Source organism: Aspergillus saccharolyticus, assembly GCF_003184585.1.
Source record: "Aspergillus saccharolyticus JOP 1030-1 unplaced genomic scaffold BP01scaffold_25, whole genome shotgun sequence".
NCBI lineage: Eukaryota > Fungi > Ascomycota > Eurotiomycetes > Eurotiales > Aspergillaceae > Aspergillus > Aspergillus saccharolyticus.
In genome coordinates, this window is record NW_020290635.1 from 101,565 (window position 1) to 121,522 (window position 19,958).

The 19,958-nt window shown below is 51.8% G+C and overlaps 7 protein-coding genes across 7 annotated transcripts; 5 read left to right on the forward strand and 2 right to left on the reverse strand.

Moving 5' to 3' along the window:
* The first annotated feature begins 1,114 nt into the window (after positions 1-1,114).
* Positions 1,115-5,393, forward strand: BP01DRAFT_95275 (uncharacterized protein). The gene is made up of 4 exons (XM_025580262.1): positions 1,115-4,347; positions 4,398-4,595; positions 4,647-4,698; positions 4,758-5,393. Exons 1-4 carry the CDS (start codon positions 1,584-1,586, stop codon positions 5,161-5,163), a joined length of 3,420 nt encoding a protein of 1,139 aa, XP_025429599.1. The 5' UTR covers positions 1,115-1,583; the 3' UTR covers positions 5,164-5,393.
* Positions 5,394-5,622: 229 nt separating this feature from the next.
* BP01DRAFT_375278 (cystathionine gamma-synthase) lies at positions 5,623-6,885 on the forward strand (the record flags this gene model as incomplete). The annotated part of the gene is made up of 2 exons (XM_025576884.1): positions 5,623-5,787; positions 5,848-6,885. The coding sequence occupies 2 exons, from the start codon at positions 5,623-5,625 to the stop codon at positions 6,883-6,885; spliced, it is 1,203 nt and encodes a 400-aa protein (XP_025429600.1).
* Positions 6,886-7,094: 209 nt separating this feature from the next.
* On the forward strand, positions 7,095-7,931 carry BP01DRAFT_358338 (MoaD/ThiS family protein). Its single transcript, XM_025575408.1, has 2 exons — positions 7,095-7,138; positions 7,216-7,931. The coding sequence occupies exon 2, from the start codon at positions 7,250-7,252 to the stop codon at positions 7,514-7,516; it is 267 nt and encodes an 88-aa protein (XP_025429601.1). The 5' UTR covers positions 7,095-7,138; positions 7,216-7,249; the 3' UTR covers positions 7,517-7,931.
* A 171-nt stretch (positions 7,932-8,102) lies between these two features.
* On the reverse strand, positions 8,103-9,297 carry BP01DRAFT_344250 (uncharacterized protein; the record flags this gene model as incomplete). The annotated part of the gene is made up of 3 exons (XM_025573555.1): positions 8,713-9,297; positions 8,270-8,610; positions 8,103-8,187 (listed from the first exon to the last, which is right to left on the reverse strand). Exons 1-3 carry the CDS (start codon positions 8,869-8,871, stop codon positions 8,103-8,105), a joined length of 585 nt encoding a protein of 194 aa, XP_025429602.1. The 5' UTR covers positions 8,872-9,297.
* Positions 9,298-10,688: 1,391 nt separating this feature from the next.
* BP01DRAFT_344249 (exoribonuclease II) lies at positions 10,689-14,188 on the forward strand. The gene is made up of 3 exons (XM_025573554.1): positions 10,689-10,922; positions 10,984-11,354; positions 11,417-14,188. Exons 1-3 carry the CDS (start codon positions 10,716-10,718, stop codon positions 14,082-14,084), a joined length of 3,246 nt encoding a protein of 1,081 aa, XP_025429603.1. The 5' UTR covers positions 10,689-10,715; the 3' UTR covers positions 14,085-14,188.
* Positions 14,189-14,745: 557 nt separating this feature from the next.
* On the reverse strand, positions 14,746-17,061 carry BP01DRAFT_322836 (acyl-CoA synthetase). The gene is made up of 5 exons (XM_025572777.1): positions 16,658-17,061; positions 16,286-16,590; positions 15,323-16,230; positions 15,032-15,264; positions 14,746-14,939 (listed from the first exon to the last, which is right to left on the reverse strand). The coding sequence occupies exons 1-5, from the start codon at positions 16,992-16,994 to the stop codon at positions 14,899-14,901; spliced, it is 1,824 nt and encodes a 607-aa protein (XP_025429604.1). The 5' UTR covers positions 16,995-17,061; the 3' UTR covers positions 14,746-14,898.
* A 1,304-nt stretch (positions 17,062-18,365) lies between these two features.
* Positions 18,366-19,353, forward strand: BP01DRAFT_358342 (BolA family protein). The gene is made up of 3 exons (XM_025575409.1): positions 18,366-18,666; positions 18,836-18,942; positions 19,092-19,353. Exons 1-3 carry the CDS (start codon positions 18,625-18,627, stop codon positions 19,267-19,269), a joined length of 327 nt encoding a protein of 108 aa, XP_025429605.1. The 5' UTR covers positions 18,366-18,624; the 3' UTR covers positions 19,270-19,353.
* The last annotated feature ends 605 nt before the right edge of the window (positions 19,354-19,958 follow it).

Sequence of the window (19,958 nt, forward strand, 5' to 3'; positions counted from 1 at the left end):
TCCCGTTATGGCCGTGCTGGTTATCACCACGTGATTGACATGTTTTATGGCCCGCCAAAATGGGGGATGGGGGCGCGGTTCAAGCTTGTCAGTCGGTTAGTTATACTTTTCTACTCGAGTATCATGGATGATAATAATAGGTAGAAGGCAATGGATGAGACCAGTTGTTGGTGAGACATGCGGTAAGTCTAATCCCGGTGAGCTTTGGCTGGAGAGTATCGGAGTAGTACTGTGCAAAGGGAGACAGGTTCATTTAGTCGGTGATTGAGGATAGTCGCGAAGCGCAATCGCTCCAGTAGATCTATAAGTTGATATATGGCAGAGGCCAGGGAATGGCTCGGAGCTAGCGAAAAGAAAAAGAAGAGACTGGATCGGGGGAATTAGCACTGTTCACATAGAATAGTTAATTAGTTAGTTAGTAGTTTGTTAGTAGGTGGTACTGTAGTGGAAGTACTGCAGAGTGCGAACTGCCTGAGGAACTCTCTTTCTGGGGACTGTTACCCCCCCACCCTCCTCCTCCTCCCCTCAACCCAAATATAATTCCTCGTCGGTCGCAAGTGAGACTTAATACCACGGGTTCAACCGTCCCCCATTGTTGTGCCCACATGTTCTTTTTCAAAGTTCCTGAAGCTGTCTGTTTATGAATTCCTTCTAATTTCCTTCTACTCTCTTCACTCACTTATCCTCTCTCTCCCTCATATTTCCACTCTTCCTCTCTTCTCCTTCCCCTTTCTTCTGTTCCTCTTCCTACTCTTTCTTCCCCTCTTCTTATTCTTTTTCTTCTTCTTCCTCCTTCCTTACGTGCACCCGGTGTTTCTTTCCAGAACAAGTCACAAGCAGCTGCTGGACCGGCGCTTGGCGATCTCTCCCTTTCTAGAGTTCTTATCTGTACAGTACAGCCGACGGCGCATTGAGCAACTGTAAGGCGCTCCCCTCAAGTCGAACTGCATACAACTGTTGTTCGGCATATTATCTAGCCTTTTAATGTAGGTGACTGCCTATTCCCGGTTCTGTGCTCCTCTCGGGCTCGTTTGCGACAATTCCTGAGCATTGCTTCCATGACAACCTTTTCTCCCTTTTTGTCACTGTCTCCGTCCTGAATGGTGGTTTAATTGGTCTTGGTAGATCGCTGGTCCGCGTCTCCACACCGGTCAACAAAGGCGATCAGCGCCTGCTTCCCCCTCATTCTTAGGAAATCCCTCTAGTCGCAATCTGAATCCTTGACTTCAGCACTGGTTGACTTCGACTCTTCACTGCAGCTTTTAAATTTCGTCCAACAGCGCTTGACAAACAATTCCGTGAACCGCACGTCTTGGGGTTTTCCGTGATCCGCCTCTCGCCTTCTCAAAGTCACCGGTGCGCCTTTTTAATCGGATATACTTAATCCTCGGCTACCTGGCAATCGCCTCCAAAGCTTTGTCCGGAGTTCCTCCTGTCGATCCTCCCCCTACCTCCTTCACAAGCAGCGCACGAGCACCTGCAATTTCAAATCAGGTGGGGAAACACGGACTTGTCTCAGCTGGCAATGCTGTATAGGACGTCATAGCAGATCGAAGGAATATACGCACAACAATCTGATCAGCATGTCTACAGAGGATCCGTTCTCTTTCCTCGGCGAGGAACAGAAACAAGCACACAGCAAGAAGCCGCATTGGAGGGAGAAACTGTTCTCCAAGGACAAAAAAGCTAGAGGATCTACAGACCAACAGATTGAGGCCTTCCTGGCACCCACTCGTTCAAAGTCGTTGTCCTACGGCGCGACAGCTACCCAGCGCGAATTGCGGCCGCTTCGTCCCGATGCTGCCAGTCGTTGGCCCTCTGCTCAGGATGTGCTCAATGCTTCATCCTCTATCACAGCTGCCCATGATGTCACTCCAGTCGCGGACTTCACGAAACCTCCATACAAGAGCCGTCCTCGTAAAGGAGTAAAAGTTAGGTTTGCCGAACGGAAGCCTGAGGTCATCGGAGAAGGAGGAGATGAAGTGGAGGTCCCAACAATGGAGATCTCGTTGTGTCGAAACAGAGCCCAAAGTCTGGAATCCACGGAATCGGATAGCAAGTCTGAACCGGACGGTCCTCCCCAATTGCGTCTCGATACCTCGTTTGGAGCTGGTGATGGGACTACCCCCCGTGAGCGGAACCGTGAACATCCCAAAGCATTGGCACTTGGAACAAGAGCCGAAGACTGGAAGCCACTCCTTCTCCAGAATGCCCAGGATGCAGATTTCTTGATGACTTTGAGCTTAGGCGAAAGAGGATCTCGTCTTTCATTTCGGGCCTCCCCTGAGTCCAATTCGTTTGCGCAGCGCGTTCGGGCGAAAATGCAAGCTGAGGAAGGTCTCGCTTTGCAACATCGACTCCAAGAACCTACATCGCCCGGGGAGGAGAAGGAAGCTCAATCACCGGCTCTAAGGGTTCCAGATAGCCCTAGTTCGACGTACGAGACGCCTCCGATTTCGGAGACAGAGATAAGCCCTCCGGATAATCCATTCCAAGATACCCCAAGCCCCCCTTCAGTCACGCGGTCTATGGCGTCTGAGAGGCCCGTTCTTTCTCCGGTCCTCTCATCCAGTAGCAATATGCATACTCTTTCTTCTCCAACTCGCCAGCCAGCTCCGAGCCTCCCTTTGCCAGACGCTGCAAGCCGGCCGTCTAGTAGGGATGCGCGGGATACCTCTCGCAGTCCTCAGCCGCCCAAGTTCTCCCTCAAGTCAATTGCTAACCAGTTGGGCGACACTGCTTTTACAGATCTGAAAGCTTATGTAGTACAATTCCGGGACCCAATTGAAGTTGCCGCCGAAAGTGCAAAGCCGCTGGTTGGGACTCCGCTCTCAGAATGGATGAGGGCGGCGCTGTGGTGGTTTCTGCGCGGAAAGAAGAGACTAGAAGCCTATGCGCGATCGCGCCCGTCGAGTTCTGGTGTTCGGTCACCTCAGACTCGACCCGCAGAGAGCGCGAAGCAGGCGATCGTCGATCTCGCCAAGGCACTGTGGATAACGGAGAACATTGTCCCTCAGCATGAGGAACTGGCTCGATATGGTTCAATGAGTGTTGATGCTTTGCTCGCCGTGGCAAGTACGACTGGTAATAAGGAGCTGGCAGATCTACTGAGCCTTAGTCAAACGATATTGAATCATCTGCGATCGCTGGCGATGTCTATCAAGAGGAACAATATTCTCATGACGCTGTCACAGGAACGTTCACCAAGCGACATTGATACCACCGTCTGGGTTCAGTATCCTGCATTTGCGCCCGACGTTGCCGCGATTTTATCGGGAACGGCGACGAAATCCCTCCTGGCGGACAACTCCGGCAAAGCGCACAGCTTCGTGCAGATGATGCCACTTGGCGATACCAACCGTTATTTCAGTTATGGAAGCATGTTCGTGGACGTCTGTATCACGTCGAGCGACGATGATGACAAGCAACATCCGATACCATGCGCGTTATCCATCATCCGGGACCGAGCGGATTGGTACGTTTTTGCGGCCATTACTAGCCAGAGCGACCTGGTAAACATCATCATACAATCGGACAAAAAGAATGGTCCTACATGGGAAAGTGTGAGCTGGCATGTCCGCTCATACTCGATGCGCGTCAAGCTGCCGCGCGGCTTCGAGTTACATGTGCAATTCCAGGAAGAGGACTTCAAGAACATCTGGAACATTGTTCAATATACCTCCAAGACCGAAGCAAGCCTCAAGCCGGAAAAGAATGAGACCTTGGTCTTTGAGAACACCCTTAAGAGTTTCCGTTATATTGACCCTGGGACCCCCAAGGCATTCCCTCCCGAGCCTGTTGAGAGGTGTCGCATACGCCTTTTCGAGAGAATTGTGCCGTTGACTGAGGGTACAGGCCAGCGCATGCAGCATCAGGGCTTCCGGATAGCGATCCTTACCAGTCCGAAAATTAAAACCTTGAGCAGTGTGCGCCACATTCTGGGACACGGCGCCCCCATAGTCTTTGGCCTCCTTCGTGGTGACGATGGGGCGCCCGCTTTTCTGCTGAAGGTTAAGGAGGATGGTAGAGCCAGATCTATGCTATTGGCATTCGAAGAGCTCGAAGAGCGAACGACTTTGCATTCCATCCTCTTGGGAATACAGCCGCAGGAGCGGGAAGGCAAATCTCCCGATATCTCTATCCGGGCTTTCACACTGGAACAACCCGCGGATCGAGCCGCCGGAAGACCCGCCAAGGAACATATCCAGTTTCCGGCTGGTACTATTTCGATCATAGACGAGCAATATAGCCGACCGGATCACGGGTATGGCCCTACTGTCCTTTCGGAGCATCTGCGTGCCTTCATCGCGACCGAATGGGGCTCGGTTACCGATCGGCTTAATCTTGGTATGTAATTTGGCGGGGGTGCACGTGCAAGCTAAGCTAACATATTCTAGGTCCTGGCGAGCTGAAGCTCGGCCTCGATGTCAACAATCGAACCGGTCTTAGCCTATATCGACCGGGCCAGAAAGATCTCACTGTCACCGTCGCGGAGAACATGGTCATACCCGAGATGGCCAATAAATTGACTGATTCACTTGAGAAGATCATGGCGAATCCCACGATTCGACGATTCGACTTTGCAACCGTGCAGGGTATGATCTGCTCAGTCCTTAAAGCAGGCCCTCCGCTAACTATTTTGCTAGATCTCCATGCATTCCAGCGGGCTGTGACGGGATTCAAGGTGCTCTTTGATAGGTAGGTTCTTAGCAACCTGTCTACTACTTTTTTTTTACCTCTCGCTGACAGGATGACAGCGTGGCTTCATCATTCGCTATTTCCCGGCGTCGCATGGTGGTTCCCATCACCAAGAAATGGGAATCCAGTCTTGCTCGGGTTCAGGTGATTCGTAGGGACAAGGTCGTGCAGCTGGTGGCCTTCCTGAGTGATTTTCAGTACGGAAGGTGCATGAACTTCATCCTCAAGGGCACCGACACCCTTGAGTCTTTCGGCAAAAGCGGAAAATTCGGGGTTCGTATAGTTGATGCTAAATTTGCATTGCCGAAATGCAACGACGATCCTGCCTCGAACTTCGTCTCTCTGGACACACCTGATTATCCTATGGAACATGATGATATCTCAATAGCCTTCGACTCTGAAGCAGGTATGTCTCGGATTGTTATCCCTCTCTTGCTTGTGCAGACAGCTAATCGCCGGTTGTAGACCGAACCAATTTCCAATCCGCCGTTCCAGGATCTGTCCGCGAACCATCTCGGATGGGTTCTCTTCGCCGATCATAGTTTCCGAGCCTGACGACCTCCTCCCCTACTTCAGAACTGAGGTACGGTAGATGATGATTTCGAATGCACATATCTCACAGCGGCCAGCGGCCAACCTCTTATCTGGAGTGTTGGACCCAAACCCACGTAATGTCACGTCACCGCAGCTCCACCCCGCATGCGTCACGTGATGACTCACCTCTGCTTTCCTCCCCACATGTTTCAAATGTTGTCGGCAGGGCGTGCCGCAGGCCCCGGCTTTGACTTCCCCTCAGGCGCCTTTTACTTCCACATCTGCTGTCTGTTTCTCTTGATACCTTCCCGTGTGACATAGCACATCCTTTTTCTTTCTTCCCTACGCGGGCTTACCTCCTGCTATATCTTCCTGAAATACAAGCACAAGATGGCTCCTGCAAATCGAGAAATGGGAACCTCGACACGTTCTCTCCATGCGGACGATGCGCTAAATGTGGTCTCGGACGTTGCTCCTCCAATTCACGTTGCCACTACTTTCCGGTATTCGGACAATCCCGACGACCTCGTGCCGTTCGCGGATCTCCAGGGCGACGTATGTCTTAGTCTACCCATACCGGTCTTCTGGGCACTCCTAATCACCGTCGCATTTTAGAAAGAGCAGGACAAGACGGCACACATTTACTCTAGACTGTCGGCTCCCAGCTCCACGCGGTTCGAGACTATTCTTTCATCCCTTCTCAATGGCGAGGCTATTAGCTATTCCTCCGGACTGTCGGCTCTGCATGCAGCCCTGACGCTGCTTAACCCGCGCCGTATCGCGATTGGCAATGGCTACCATGGGTGTCATGGTGTGATCGCACTCTTCAGCCGGCTGACCGGCCTTCAGAAGCTGGATCTCAACTGTCCCGCGGAGGAGTTGGAGGCGGGTGATGTGATTCACTTGGAGACGCCGGTCAACCCGGAGGGCACAGCATTCAACATCGAGGCCTATGCTAAGAAGGCGCACTCTCGAGGGGCGTACCTAATTGTTGACGGCACATTTGCGCCTCCATTCCTCCAAGACCCGTTCCAATGGGGCGCCGATCTGGTTTTACACTCCGGTTCTAAATATTTCGGGGGTCACAGCGATGTTCTTTGCGGCGTGCTAGCCACTCAGCGGAAGGACTGGGCCAAGCAGCTACTTCAAGACCGGATCTTCCTGGGTAGCGTTATGGGCAATATGGAGAGCTGGCTGGGCGTGAGAAGTCTTCGGACTCTGGAAGTGCGGGTTCAGCGCCAGAGCGAGAACGCGACTAGGCTCGTTTCGTGGCTACACAACGCCCTCTGCGCCCAGAACCCCGCTATGGATAGCGATGAGGGCTTGGTCCAGGCCGCTCTGGAGAGTGTGTTTCATGCGAGTCTGCAAAAGGAAGATGAGTCGTGGTTGTTGAAGCAGATGCCTAATGGATTTGGACCTGTTTTTTCAATAACCATGAAAACGGAGGATTTTGCGCGCAAGCTCCCTAGCAAGCTTGCTATCTTCGACCACGCTACTAGTCTTGGAGGGGTTGAATCGCTTATCGAGTGGCGGACCATGTCGGACACATCAGTCGACCGCCGGTTGCTTCGGATTAGTGTTGGGCTGGAGAATTGGGAGGATCTTCGCCAGGACCTGGTGGGCGCATTCAAGGCTCTTATCGAGGGCAATTAGACTACAATGAGACAAATAGAGCTTAATGACTGTTTTGTACAAGTGGTGTTTAATGTGCATCGGAGTATGTGTAGAGAGAGGGAGGGGTTGGCGGAATGACTTACGGAGTTAAAAGTTAGTGGCTAGTGCGGAGTTGCTTATCGCCTGCCTATCTTTCATTATTCGGCAGAGCTCCCCGTAGTTATGTATCTACCTCTACTGTATCTTGACAAGTCCACCCTCCTCAATAGTACCAACCACTATCCCTGCAAATGTTTGTCTCCTTCACGACCCCACTTTCTTTGCCGTAGACTTGACTGCTAACAAGATTCTCTGAGAAATCCCCTGCAGAGCGCAAACAAGAAAAGGGGGAAAACCAGAAAATATGTCCCCCACCTTTCAAATCCACTACTTTTCCACCGCCACCAGCTACACGGGCAAGCAGACGGAGCACCTCCCCGCCCCGCTCCCGCTTGTCGAGCTCTTCCCGTTGCTGGAGTCCCAATATCCCGGCATCACGGAGGCGGTGCTCCGCAGCTGCAGCATCAGTGTCCGCGAGGAATATGTGGATGTCGATGGGGAGGAGGGGCGTGAAGTAGTGATTGCGGAAGGGGATGAGGTGGCGGTCATTCCGCCGGTCAGTTCGGGGTAGTTCTGTTGTTTCGTTTCCTTGGGGGTGGGAGGATTGGAGATGAGCTTAGGTGTGGTGTTTGGTTTGTTTTCTTAGTTTTCTCTTTCCGGGATGATAGATTGTTGTCCGCTGATTTATTTTTGATGGGTTTGTTTGAGCTAGCTTGGATTATTATGACATAGTACTATGAGGGAGCTTTAAGGGGGGAGTAGGTTATGGTGTATGAAAGGAAAATAGGGAAAAATTGGGGGCTGACAAACGAAAGACATGAAGAACAGCAGTTTCAAATCATCGGACAGAAATAGGAACACGAACAAAAGCAAAATGAAAGGAAGGAGGACACATCCATGCCAAACACACATAGCAAAAGAAAAACGAAAAAAGAAAAGCAAACAGGATGGTGGAAAAGAGGTTGTGGTACAGCACAGCACAGCACGGCTGACTGCGAAAATTAATCTTTTTCCCCATGGAGCAACACCAGCACTAGGTAGGTAGTCAATTAGTTAGTTCGTCAATTGGAAAACATCATCCATGAAACTTCCTCGCCGGTAAGGGTGGTTGTCTGTCGATGGAACACGGGAGATTCCGTGCCTTTCTCTATCTCTCTTTATCCCTCCAACTTCTCCACCCCGGCCTTCTTCTTCTGTCGCCAGAGTACGATCCCGCAGATCGCGGAGAAGAAAAACATGATACTATCGTCATTGCTATCGTCAGTTTTTCCCTGCTCCATGTGCCACCAAACCTCCACCCAGCGAGAAGGCCCCGAACACTCACCACAAAGCAATACTCAAACCCCAGATCGACTTGGCCTCCAAACACACCGCCTTAGTCGCCCCAATCCAATTGGTATAGTTGACCTTCCCGTTCAAATGGTCGAGGTAGCTGCTTAGATGCGTCGCGAAGGTGTAGGCCGAGGAGTCGGTGTTTGTGGTGGTGGTTGCTGTTGCTCCAATCTGGGTGCATTGCAGGTAGGAGAGCGGTTTTCCCAGAATGACGGCCACAACGATCACGGCGATGAGGATCAGCGTGTCCATGATGGCGGCCGCCAGGAAGGGGAGGATGTTGTCGGCGTAGAGGATTGTGGTGATGAAGGCGTAGATTACGGCGATGCTTGTCTTTCAGTTGGACCCAATTGGATGGAGGGTGTTAGTTTGGGGTGTCGCAAGTGGGAGGGAGGTGGGTTTGGGTTGGTGATCTTTAGGCAAGCAAGCACTCACGACGGTGATGGTACCGATGAAGATGGCTGGTGGAGTGGCATTGTTGGAGACAATCTCCGAGATGAAGTTGGCTGTTAGCCCGATGATGGCGATGAGGCTGCACATTTGGATGGCGCGCGCGATCAGGAAGGTTGCGCCAAGGAGGCCGTAGGGCGGCATTTTGACGAGGAGTTTCGTTGAAGGAGATGTAAATTAGTGATTACTATTGTGGTTGTTGTGGTGTGGTTGGGGTTGTTTGATCTGACTGTTTGGATTGCTGATGCAGAGAGAGGAAAGGGAGGATCGGTGACGATTATGAAATGAGCCCAAGGAGTGTATGTGATATATAAACGCAATCGGAGAATAGAGAGTGTGCAATCAAGACCAAGGAGAAATACTAGACAAGGAGAGTGTGAGACAATGTGAAGCAAATCTTTATCCTGACTCAAGTTTGAAGCCTTCCGATGAGATACAAAGACCTTATATAAGTCTCCATTCCAAGTCGTCCTGAATCCTTTCCCCAACCCTTCAACAACTAAAGCTTAGGTCTAGACTCAATGTGCTATACTAACGAGCTCATTGCTCTGGCTGCAGGACCAATTGTCGACTACACCGGAGGATCTGATGTTGAGCCGGGAGGCGAGCGCTTACAATCCAATCTCGATGCGCACCCACCCTGGCGCTTAGCGAATCCTATCCCTGTGCGCCGCCGCCGGCCACTCCTGGCCAACAGCCACCTGAGCTTATTTCAACCTGAGACAACCGTCCGTCAAAGACTGGCGCTGGGAAGGTGGCTTTACTCTTACAGATTCTCTCTGGTGAAGCGGCCCCGTCGACCTACGCGCATGGGCCCTTTTCCTTAGCATAGGTAGATTGGATCAGACTGTCTGTCAGATCTTATTATAGATGCAGCCTTTTCCGTCTGCATGTCGATCTGCATTACCAGGGCCCTGGCTCCGAGCCGCTTCCACATCTATATTAAGTGTTATGATCAGACCCTGGTCTGGGCAGGTGAAGTGATCGGAGGCTGGGGTTGGGATAGCACTGCCAAGGGAAACACTGAAAACGCATAACGATGCAAGCTAAGTGCTTGGACCCACATTTGTCTAGGCTTGATACAAAGGTTGAGACCTTAACCTCGCTATACTTGCACCGTGTACACGCGCTGGGGTTGTCAATTAGAGCTGGCCCATTGATAACGAAAGCCCTCCGAAACCACAGTGGCTATGGCGGCCTACATGACGCGGGAAATGCTATTAATCCTGATCGAGGCACTGGTCCAGATCAATCACAGCCACTATCCCAGTGCAGATAGGGAGAGCCACCGGCCATTTCGGTGGTGGTGAGCCACTCAGTTCTTTGTAATCGTCGTCATTCAAGCCTGATCAAGGCGACAATGCCTGGTATACCCTCAAGCATACCGTTCGTTGTGATAATGGCGCGTAGGTCAGGATCCTGTCACTTCGCTCTAATCAAGAGCGCCTTGTTTGTACTTCCATTCTCTGGACATCATTCTACATCGATTGGCTCATATTTTCCAGACAGAATGAGGCTATTGAGAAAAGTGTGCTCAGTAAACTGATACCACATGGCCCCAGATCTCAACAGCCAATGCACCGAGATAGTGATTTCTGGTCATCTGTTCAAAGCAAAAGGTTGGCCTTGATTTCAGACGGGTGCACAACCCATTGCTATAGAGACTTGCATTGATATGGTGTTCGTAATGAGCATGTAGTAGGACGCCAGCAGCATGCTGTGTAAAATTCGTGTGAGTTCTGCGAGAAAGAAAAGACATCTTTATATTCAGAAGATGGTCTGTAAACAACGCCAATAACTACGTAGTTACGTAACTATTGATTGATTAAGTTAAGTTAATCAACCGTGGCGAGCTGCTCTGACCGCCCAAGCGGTGAAGTGCAGATGCCGGCAGTATCACGGGATTTTATGGTCTCGGCCATTTGCCGCCATGCGCTTTTTGCCTCTTCTTGCTCGCAAACGTCGGACTCACCTTTGCGATTGTGGGCATGTATGATGGGTGTTCCAGAATGTCCATGCTACTCTCCAAGGCGAGAGTATCGCACGGAGTGGCTGGTGTGAATCGCTATGTCTCCAACTTGAATCTTGTCCGCCGGTGCGGGATTGCAGCGTCGCGCGCCTCCCCGGGATCATGTCGCAGTAAGGCCGCTCGAGACTTTCTTGCCCAACAGCGACAGCTCAGCACAGGCTATCAGGTATTGTCCGGCGTCCGAATGTTTTGATTTTCCGGCCTTCTCACTGATTTTGATTGTCTAGTGTCTCTCCGCCCAAGCCGCTGAGGCGTCAAAACCGACCGCTTCAACCCATGAAGAAGACCTGCTGTCAATCGAGAGACTCCGCTTGCGACTCGAATTCGAGAAGCACAACGACATCCGAGACTATCTGCAGAAATGGCAAGACAGCCAAGATAATTTCGCAGATCCTGTTCGCGGGCCTGGGACTGCCAATAAGATGGTGGCAGATGACCCCTGGGTAGGGAATATGCTGAACGACAACCGGGAAGCTTATGATGCGGGAGCCGATGCCTTACGAGCGTCCGAGGACTACTCGGGATATATCAGTCGAGCCGACGAAGGCGCGAGCTTGAAAGAACGACTGGAACCAGGTGACCTTGTGGCCATGCAATTGTATGTGTACTAGGATTGTGCAAATACCACAGAACGTCACTAACGTTTGGTTCCAACTTTAGGTCTGATGGAGTTCTCTCATACGCAATCTACGTTCGCTCCCTCGCCAGACAACAGCAATTTTACACAGACAAAGGCAAATGGCGCATTGCTTCAAAAAAGGATATCGAGTTCGTTGTGAAGCACTTTGTGCCACCAGAGATGGTGGAGCCCCTCCTGCCTCACTTCCCGACAGGCCTTGCTATGATGAGCTATGAGTTTCAATCCTCAATCGAGGGTGGAGTCCCAAGGAATAAGGGCGCTCCGCTGCTTGAGAGGATTCAACAATTTGACTTGGATGTGAGAGAACTCTATCGTAATAATGCGCTACGTTTGGACAACCTCCACGACTTGGTGGCAGAGGACGACTTGAATGTGATATACTCTCTCGAGGAATTGGCCTGTAAGGCGCTGGAGATCGAGCCGGACCAGTTGAATGACACGTTGCGCTTCCTCATCCATCGGGCCATTCACGAGAATTCATTTCTGATCGAAAGTGATCGGGCCACTTTATTCGACTGCCATTACCTAGTTAGATCTCGGCACATTGCAAATGTGATTGAAACGGTCACCAACTGGGTGCATGAGCACCAAGACTTCGTTGTCAACTCAGTCCGCGGCAAGGAATACCCTTATCACCGCAATCACCCCCTGCAGCTGTTCATTTCCAAGGCCAAGCGTCTCATCAGGCAGAGTCGGACTGTGCGATCTCCAACCACTGTGGCATGCGTGGGTCCAAGCTCTGTACGAATTAACCCCACAGAGCACGATAGTCCTCTGGTATACCGTGAGGTGCTCACGGAGAAATTCACCGATAACGACCGCATCATCATAGAATACTTGCAGCACTGGTGCATACCTCCTCGTCGGATGACAAGAGGACATATGCGATCCGCAGGGTCGCATATCATGCGCCACACCGGCATGTACAATGCGGTGGATCTGGGCCCAACTGAAGGCGTACTCTTTCTTCAGGAGTTGGGGGTATTCCAACCCTGGGAGAACCTAAATGTTTACCATCCTTTTCTTTCTCTTCCTGGGCACGGGCTCTCTCCCGTAAACGAGGCACTATGGACTAGCGCAGTCGAGGAAGGTAAACTGCTTGCAGACCAGAGTGAACTCCAAGATTCCATGAAGGATTTGCGGGTCGATTGGGGAGATTTGCCAGTTTACTGTATCGACGACGTGGGTGCGAAGGAGATCGACGATGGTGTCTCGCTCGAGCGCATACCCGGATCGGACGATACTTTCTGGGTTCACGTGCATATCGCCAATCCTACAGCTTTTATAGAACGCGAATCGGGTATCATGAGGTGGGCTGCGTCTGCTGTTAAGACCATCTATCTGCCAGAGCGTAACTATCCCATGATGCCTGACTCCGTGACGCAGAAGCACTTCAGTCTGGGCCCAGGTCGTCCCACGCTCACGTTCAGCGCCAAGATGAATCTTCAGGGCGACATCCTGGACACCAAGATCGTGAGTGGTAGGATTCAAAATGTGATCTACTTAACTCATGAGCGACTACGCCGCTGTCTGCAGCCCACCAATGGAGCGAAATACAAGAGCAAGGTGCTAAGCGTAGGAGGCGCTTTGCCTCAGCAAACCTCTTCTCGTGAGGGTATCCAAGAGACACTTACATCCGGAGACGAGGAAAACTTCCACATTCTCCGCCAGCTGATGGTAGGGTGGCGAGAACACCGGCGTCGAAATGGTGCTCTGGAGTTCGGTTACGCGCAAGACAGCAACGTTTCGGTATCCTTTGGCTCCGTACCTCTCGCTCCCAGGAAGCTCGACGTCAGCGAAGGCAGGTATTACCTAGGTGACCCGGTGATCCAGCTCCGCCAGGCCGAGAATGACCTGTCCAAGCTTGTCGAATCCCCGGACGACAATCTCGTCTCCTTCCTCATGAACCTAGGCTGCTGGGTCTCCGCCTCCTGGATGGCCTCGCGCAACATCCCGGCCGTCTACGATGGCACCGATTACCACCCCGAGTACCAAAAGGTCACTCGCGAGAACATGTCCAAGATGAGCGGTGAAGACTGGCTCTTCATGGCGGCGCCAAACGGCGTCTCGCTGTCCCACCCGGTTCCCCACGTCTCGCTCGGTTTGGACGTCTACACGAAAGCCACCAGTCCGCTCCGCCGCTACAACGACGTGCTAGCACACTACCAGATCGAAGCGGCGCTGCGGTTTGAGCACATCCATAAGCGTCGCCTCGATGCATCGTCTTCAGACGCAGTGGACGCATCCGTCCTCCCCTTCTCCGCCGAAGATGTCGACGACTGGCTCCGGAGCTCCCGGATACGACGCTATGTGCTCCGCAATCTCGATCAGCAGGCGCGCCAGGACTGGGCCGCGCAGCTCCTCTTCCGCGCATTCTACTTCAACGAGTGTCCCCTGCCCGCGACGTTCGTGTGCACGCTCGACAAGCGCTTCGAAATGACGGATCTGGCTGGCACCTCGCTCGGCAAGGGCTGGGTCGCGAACATTGGCTCGCTGGGTGTCCGCTGTCACGTTTTGATCCCCTCCGGTCGGCGGGATCTCCAGGAAGCTGATATGATGAGCCGGGTGGAGGCAAAGATTACCAAGGTGGATATGGGGAGACACATTGTGATGATGGAGGCGACGAAATTGATCAGTCGTCACACTGCGGAAGTGGGTGATGGGATTTTTAGACCCAATAAGCTGTAATATCAGAGGATAGCAGGAGGAAGTCGGTGGATGTACATTGTTGTATAGGGAAAGGGTGACCCGGATTATGGACAGGGGCCTGTAAGATATGTTAGATCTCCTCTTGGGTTTGTTCTGATGAATTATTGAGCAACTTATTTGTGCGGCTTTTTTTTCGAGCTGGTCGCCGTTCTGTAGAGGCAATACGATATAGGCGGCACCTTATCTCCGCGGTGAGTTCGTGATCGTACTCGACCGCAACCCACGTCCTTAGAGAAGCCCAGTAGTGTCGGAGACTCAAGAGACAAGATTGATCGCAAAACACCTGCCTGATTACCTCTCTGGCAGACGACTCGCTACTTCTGCTGGCCCAAGGCACGATTATTGTCTCCATAGTCATAATATGCTCCTGTACCGTCCTTGGCGCTGCATACCTAGTAAGCTGGTGATCTGGTTTTGATATGGTTCAAGTAAAAGAACATACATTACTTAACCAGCCACATAAACAGCCACATAAGCATCTGAGCGAGAGTTTCATGCTTCTAGGACTTACAAAGCCAGTAGTAGATGGTGGATGAGGATGTCTTTTAGATGAGCGATAATGTATGATTAGATGAGGAGTAAATGAAATGAACCTATTATTTCCATAGATAGTCTAGACATATCAGATTGAGGTTTCATACTGCGAGAAGGTGACTTGATATTCATTTAGAGACAAAGATGGACGCTACACACTCTTCTAACAGAGCCAGGGATCTAGAGGCGGTTGGTTTGTGGTTATCGTTATTGAGATTGGCAAAGAAAATAGACCGAACACGCCTGAGTAGAAACCAAACTAAGCACCAAAGACCTCCTTGACGAGTGCCTTTTTATTGACTAGGAAGGAGACAAGAGTCAGCAAGACAGAGAAGAGAGAACAGAACATCAAGGAGGAAGGCAGGGAACAATGTGGAATTTGATAGACTCACTCTTGCCCATGGCATTTCTCGGGATCGGTCCATCCAAAACCTTCATCTCCTGCGGCATCTTGTAATTTGCCAGACGGTCCTTCAGGGCACGGCGCATGTCCATGGCGCCCCAGGGCTTGCCATTGCGTCCTCCTGTTTTCGCGAGCTCTGGATTGAGGACCACCACGGCCACGACTTTTTGACCCCATTGTTCAGAGGGGAGGCCTACAACTGCTGCTTCTAGGACTTGAGGGCTGCGAAAAGGTGGGTTAGCTGAGAGGTTCGACCAGGTTTTACAGGCAGTCCACCCACAGTGAAAGTAACTCGCGCTCCACTTCCAGAGCGCTCACCTTCTCGCCTCCAGTCTTGATGATGTCCACACTGCGCCTGCCCTGAATGAAGTACATCGGGCCTCGAGCCCAGTCGCCGCTGGATCCCGTGCCGGCACCCTCCACCATCCGGCGCGTAGCCACATCACCCGTCTTGAACCATTCGCCCTTCCCGTCCTCGCCGGGCACAAACGACTCGCGCGTCGCGGCTTCATTGGCCCAATACTCTCGGAATATGGTCGGCCCACGGAGCTGGATCTCTCCCTCACGCTCTCGGCCGTTGGCGTCAAGCTCCTCTCCTGCCTGAATCACTTCGTTGCTGTCCGTGTCCATCAGCCGCGCCTCCACCGACGGCAGCGGCCAACCGACACTGCCATCCACGCGGTCGGCAAAGTCGAGGCCGCAGCTGATCGCCATTCCGACCTCTGTCATGCCGTAGCGCTCAAGAAGCACGTTACCGTTGCTAAGGTCTTGCCACGACTTTTTAGTGGGCGTCGGCAAGGCCGCGGAGCCGGATATATTCAGACGCATGTTCTCAGGGGAGATGCCCTTCCGCGCCGCTTCTTGAATCTCAGGACTCAGACTCGGAAACGAGGTCAAGAGTCGGTTGTAGATTGTGGGGACTGCTGTGAGGAAGGTGATCTTATTCGTGTTCGTGGGCTCCGGCAGAAATGGAGCGGCGAGTCTCTTCCACACAGCGTCTGTATTAAAAGGAAACATGAACTCAATGGACGAGCCGGCGAGAACGGGGGTGACGATGGCATTGACGGTGCCGTGGATGTGGTGGAGAGGAAGCAGGTGGAGGAGCCGATCCTGCGGGGTATACTCCCACGCCTTGAGGAGTGATGCGGCTTGCGCCGTCAACGCGGATTGGGGGATTAAAACGCCTTTCTGAGCTGATCAGTAACAGTTTTCAAAGACACAGAGAACGAAGGAGCATTCGTACCGGTCTGTTCGTCGTCCCGGAAGTGTACAGCATCATTCCACCGCGGGGCTGCTGTCCTTGGAGATCCTCCATATTTACAGAGCCTACACTCGTGGCTCCCACTTCAATCTTCTTCTTCACATCGAGAATTGGCTCCCGGTCTAGACCAGATCTCAGAACGTCCTGAGCTTTGCCCGCATACTTTTCCGTCGCCAGCAGGACCTTAGCCTGGGAATTGTCCATGATGTACTTGAGCTCGCCGACCGGGAACGCAGGAGAGAGGGGGAGGGCAATCGCATCGCTGGCAAGAATTGAGAGAAGTGTCACTGTCGTTGCAGCCAGTTAGTTATTTGCCTTGGGCGTTCTGGAAGGGTAGGACAAGCCAAACAGTACCTACGTAGTCATAGCTGTTCTCAGCCAGGAAAGCGATTCTTTCTCCAGACAAACCATTTTGACGCCCGCCTCCGGACTGTACGAGCTTTTCTTTTGCTTGTAGAACATCTGTAACCAAATTACCGTATGTGAAGGACCGAGAGGATGCGCTATGTACCACAGCCAAGCTGGATTGATCGTGATCTTGTAGGGCGCGAAAGAGCGGCAAGTTGGGTAAAGACGCGAGTGATCGACGGCTTGCGAGTGTTATGCGAGCTCGAAGACGAGCATTACGGGCCAGACAAGCAGAGGCAATTAGGCTCCTTGACAGAGCTGGCATCAAAGTGTATCCTGGCATGATGAAGGCTTGAAGAGGAAGTGGTGCATGTCCAGCAAACTACTGAGTATAGGAGGGCATACTTGAACTGATGTCATTTTCAGAGAAGCTGCCGCGGAGGTTTGCGGAGGGTTGCGGTCTCGGCACAGGCGATAAGGCTTTCCTCCGGTTATCGGCTGTTCCTTTTCCCCCCAAGGGCTGCCGACGTCTTCTTATCGCAACGTGGGGGAGAAACCATCGTTATCGACTCTCACGTGAGCTAAGTAGTCTCCAGAACTATACAAGATGCTGAGAGGTAGAGGAGCACGCTTACTGTTGCTGGACTAAACTTGTAGTCAGAGCGAGTCTTTTGATGAAATGGGTTTCAAAGCGGTTGTTAACGCCGAATCTTCACCTCACCGACAAGGTACTGTCTTTTACAGTGTACCAGGATTGAACGCGCTGCTTCCCCCTGCTCTTCTTAGCAGCGCATAAGAGATCCAATTATCGGGTATATCAGCGCGGGCATAATGGATCTCCTGATGATGATGATGCTCTACGTGGGCTTGTTGCCATCAGGGTTGGGCCGGTACCGGCGGCGTTAGCAGGGCAGCTTGATGTTAATCATTCCATCGAGAACAACCAAGAAAGCGACAACCCGACTTCTTTGAATACTAGTACACCAAAATTTGAACGTACACCGGTCTCATATATACCGGTCTGATGGCCATGGCTATGTGCGTAATCCTGGACCGTCTCACCCGTGAGACACTTGAAGTGACATTCGCGATGCGTCTTCAGACTGGCGTACAAAACGGAAAGAAACAATGTACTGTACTGCACGAGGTGTCTGGTTTGTGCTACTGGGCGTATGTCTGCATGGACAGCAATTTGAAACTGATGGCTCTGTGACTTGTATCCTGCTAGTAGGCTGCAAGGTGTCTGCTATCCGTTCGAGTCCACTTAGCTTGTGTAGACAGTTGTCCCGGTGAGATCTGAACATTTAGCATTGTGGGTCAAGGTTCTTCTCTGGTCAACTGATGTGTGACACTTCTAACTGATCCCACCGTCTGCTCACATACGGGTTCAGCATGTTTTCGTGCATGCGATTGACTGCATGTTGTTTCTATAATTCTGCCGTTAAGGACCTTCAAAGCATCATCGATTCGAGTAAGATTTTTGCAACTACCAACGGAATGCTTGAAATGGCCATTGGTTCGCAAACATGGTAATATATATATGTCCTGGAAGCGCTCAGTGTAGTAGAGCCTAAGGTATCAGACAGTACTTGGTGAGTGGAGATATCCACTATTCCCCAAACGGCAACCCACCCCTCCGGCCAAAGGTCAGCCAATCGCCGCCATCGGATTCTCAGTGACTGCAATTGAATTCCATCCATCCCCGATTGAATCCTCCGCTCGCAGAACAACTTCCATCCATTGCGCTGCATACAAACATACAAACATACACACAATCTCCCTCGCCTCTCTCGAACCCTGACCAACTCTTAACGTCAAGAAATCCGTATCCGCACCCATCACCACAACCGCCACCAACAGCTCCAGACCTTAACAAATCAATGCTTCTCCGCACCACCCGCCTCCCAGGCCTTCTCCTCCGATCTACAAATCACCACCACCAACACCACTTCTTCTCCACAACAACAGTCAAGATGACCTCCACCACTCCCGTCGAAGACCTCATCCGCGCAAAGGCAAGACCCGTAAACCTTCAATGGCTCCCCTGACCTCTTCCCTAGCTTCCAGCCTCCAAATTCACAACCATCCGGGCCCCATGCCACAATGCCACCTCCACAATTCAACCCTCAACTTCTCATACTACCAGAAGGTCCCCCAGACTAACACCCCAAGAATCAAAAATAGTTAACGACAGCCTTTACTCCCACCACCCTCCTCATCCGCAATGACTCCCACAAACACGCCCACCATGCCCCGATGCGCGACTCCACTTCCAAAGAAACCCATTTCCAGTTCGTTTAAACCAAACCCCCTCCCCCCCCACCCTCGAGACCCAGGCATCCCAAACCGCCCGTCTCGAAAGAAAAGGAAGGGAAGGCGTCCGCGCAAAGACGAAAGGAAAGCTGACTCAACCCTTTTTTCTACTTTTGTTCGTCTTCAGTGTAACTATCACCTCCTCGTCCTTCGCGTCGAAACCCCAGCCTGCTCGACACCGTATGGTCTATGGTTTGTTGAAGGAGGAGATGAGTCGGGAGGGGGGCATCCATGCGCTGCAGCTGCGGACGAAGACGCCGGAGGAGGAGCAGCGGGAGAGGGAGAGGGAGGCGCAGCAGCAGTAGTAGAGTGCTATAGATGCCATGGCTGGATTTAAAGGTAGGTTGGGTTTCTCCTATGATCATTGTCTCATACATTTACAAATATACATACCCTTTTTTCCATATGAGAATATGGAATACACTCTACTGGAAAGAATTGCGGGAATGTCTCTAGGATTATAAAGAGCTTCGGAACTTCAGAAGGACTTGCAAGCATCATTAATATTAGAGTAGTCGATTATTACGTAAGGGGTGGAGGGGTCGATGGTGGTTTCTAACGCCCAAGAACCCAGAGGCACACACACAAGAACAACTCTATTATATACACTGCGATCAGCCATCATGCGCGAAAACCCTAGCCAACTCAAGGAGTAAGCCATACAAGATCAATGGTCAAGTGTCATCATCAAAGTCGCATAATGCCCCCCACCCTCCTCGAAGCCGCATAGAAAACAACCTATATATGACGATCCATACGGAGACAGAACATGGGAGGCAAAGAGCACGGGACGAGAAGGGAAGGGAGGGCGAAGCGCAAACATAGGAGACCAGAGGGCGCAGTGACGGGCGTGCTTTTTCGACCAGGCAATAAACAAATAGAAGAACAAGGTGGTATTCCAACAGAAAAGAAGAAAAAAGGAAATAAAACTCAAAACTGGAGAGCAGCAGTCGGCCCCGTGCTTGTGAGGACGGCAAGGGCGTTTGAAAGAGCA

Coding starts and splice junctions, on each gene's coding strand:
- BP01DRAFT_358338 (XM_025575408.1), top strand. CDS start 7,250: ATGTCCCCCACCTTTCAAATCCACTACTTTTCCACCGCCACCAGCTAC.
- BP01DRAFT_358342 (XM_025575409.1), top strand. CDS start 18,625: ATGACCTCCACCACTCCCGTCGAAGACCTCATCCGCGCAAAG. Junction 18,667..18,835: donor AAGACCTCATCCGCGCAAAG/GCAAGACCCGTA, acceptor AATCAAAAATAG/TTAACGACAGCCTTTACTCC. Junction 18,943..19,091: donor TCCAAAGAAACCCATTTCCA/GTTCGTTTAAAC, acceptor GTTCGTCTTCAG/TGTAACTATCACCTCCTCGT.
- BP01DRAFT_344249 (XM_025573554.1), top strand. CDS start 10,716: ATGTATGATGGGTGTTCCAGAATGTCCATGCTACTCTCCAAGGCGAGA. Junction 10,923..10,983: donor AGCTCAGCACAGGCTATCAG/GTATTGTCCGGC, acceptor TTGATTGTCTAG/TGTCTCTCCGCCCAAGCCGC. Junction 11,355..11,416: donor GACCTTGTGGCCATGCAATT/GTATGTGTACTA, acceptor TTCCAACTTTAG/GTCTGATGGAGTTCTCTCAT.
- BP01DRAFT_95275 (XM_025580262.1), top strand. CDS start 1,584: ATGTCTACAGAGGATCCGTTCTCTTTCCTCGGCGAGGAACAGAAACAA. Junction 4,348..4,397: donor TACCGATCGGCTTAATCTTG/GTATGTAATTTG, acceptor AACATATTCTAG/GTCCTGGCGAGCTGAAGCTC. Junction 4,596..4,646: donor CGACTTTGCAACCGTGCAGG/GTATGATCTGCT, acceptor CTATTTTGCTAG/ATCTCCATGCATTCCAGCGG.
- BP01DRAFT_322836 (XM_025572777.1), bottom strand. CDS start 16,994: ATGCCAGGATACACTTTGATGCCAGCTCTGTCAAGGAGCCTAATTGCC. Junction 16,591..16,657: donor GAACAGCTATGACTACGTAG/GTACTGTTTGGC, acceptor CTGCAACGACAG/TGACACTTCTCTCAATTCTT. Junction 14,940..15,031: donor GAGAAATGCCATGGGCAAGA/GTGAGTCTATCA, acceptor TCTCCTTCCTAG/TCAATAAAAAGGCACTCGTC.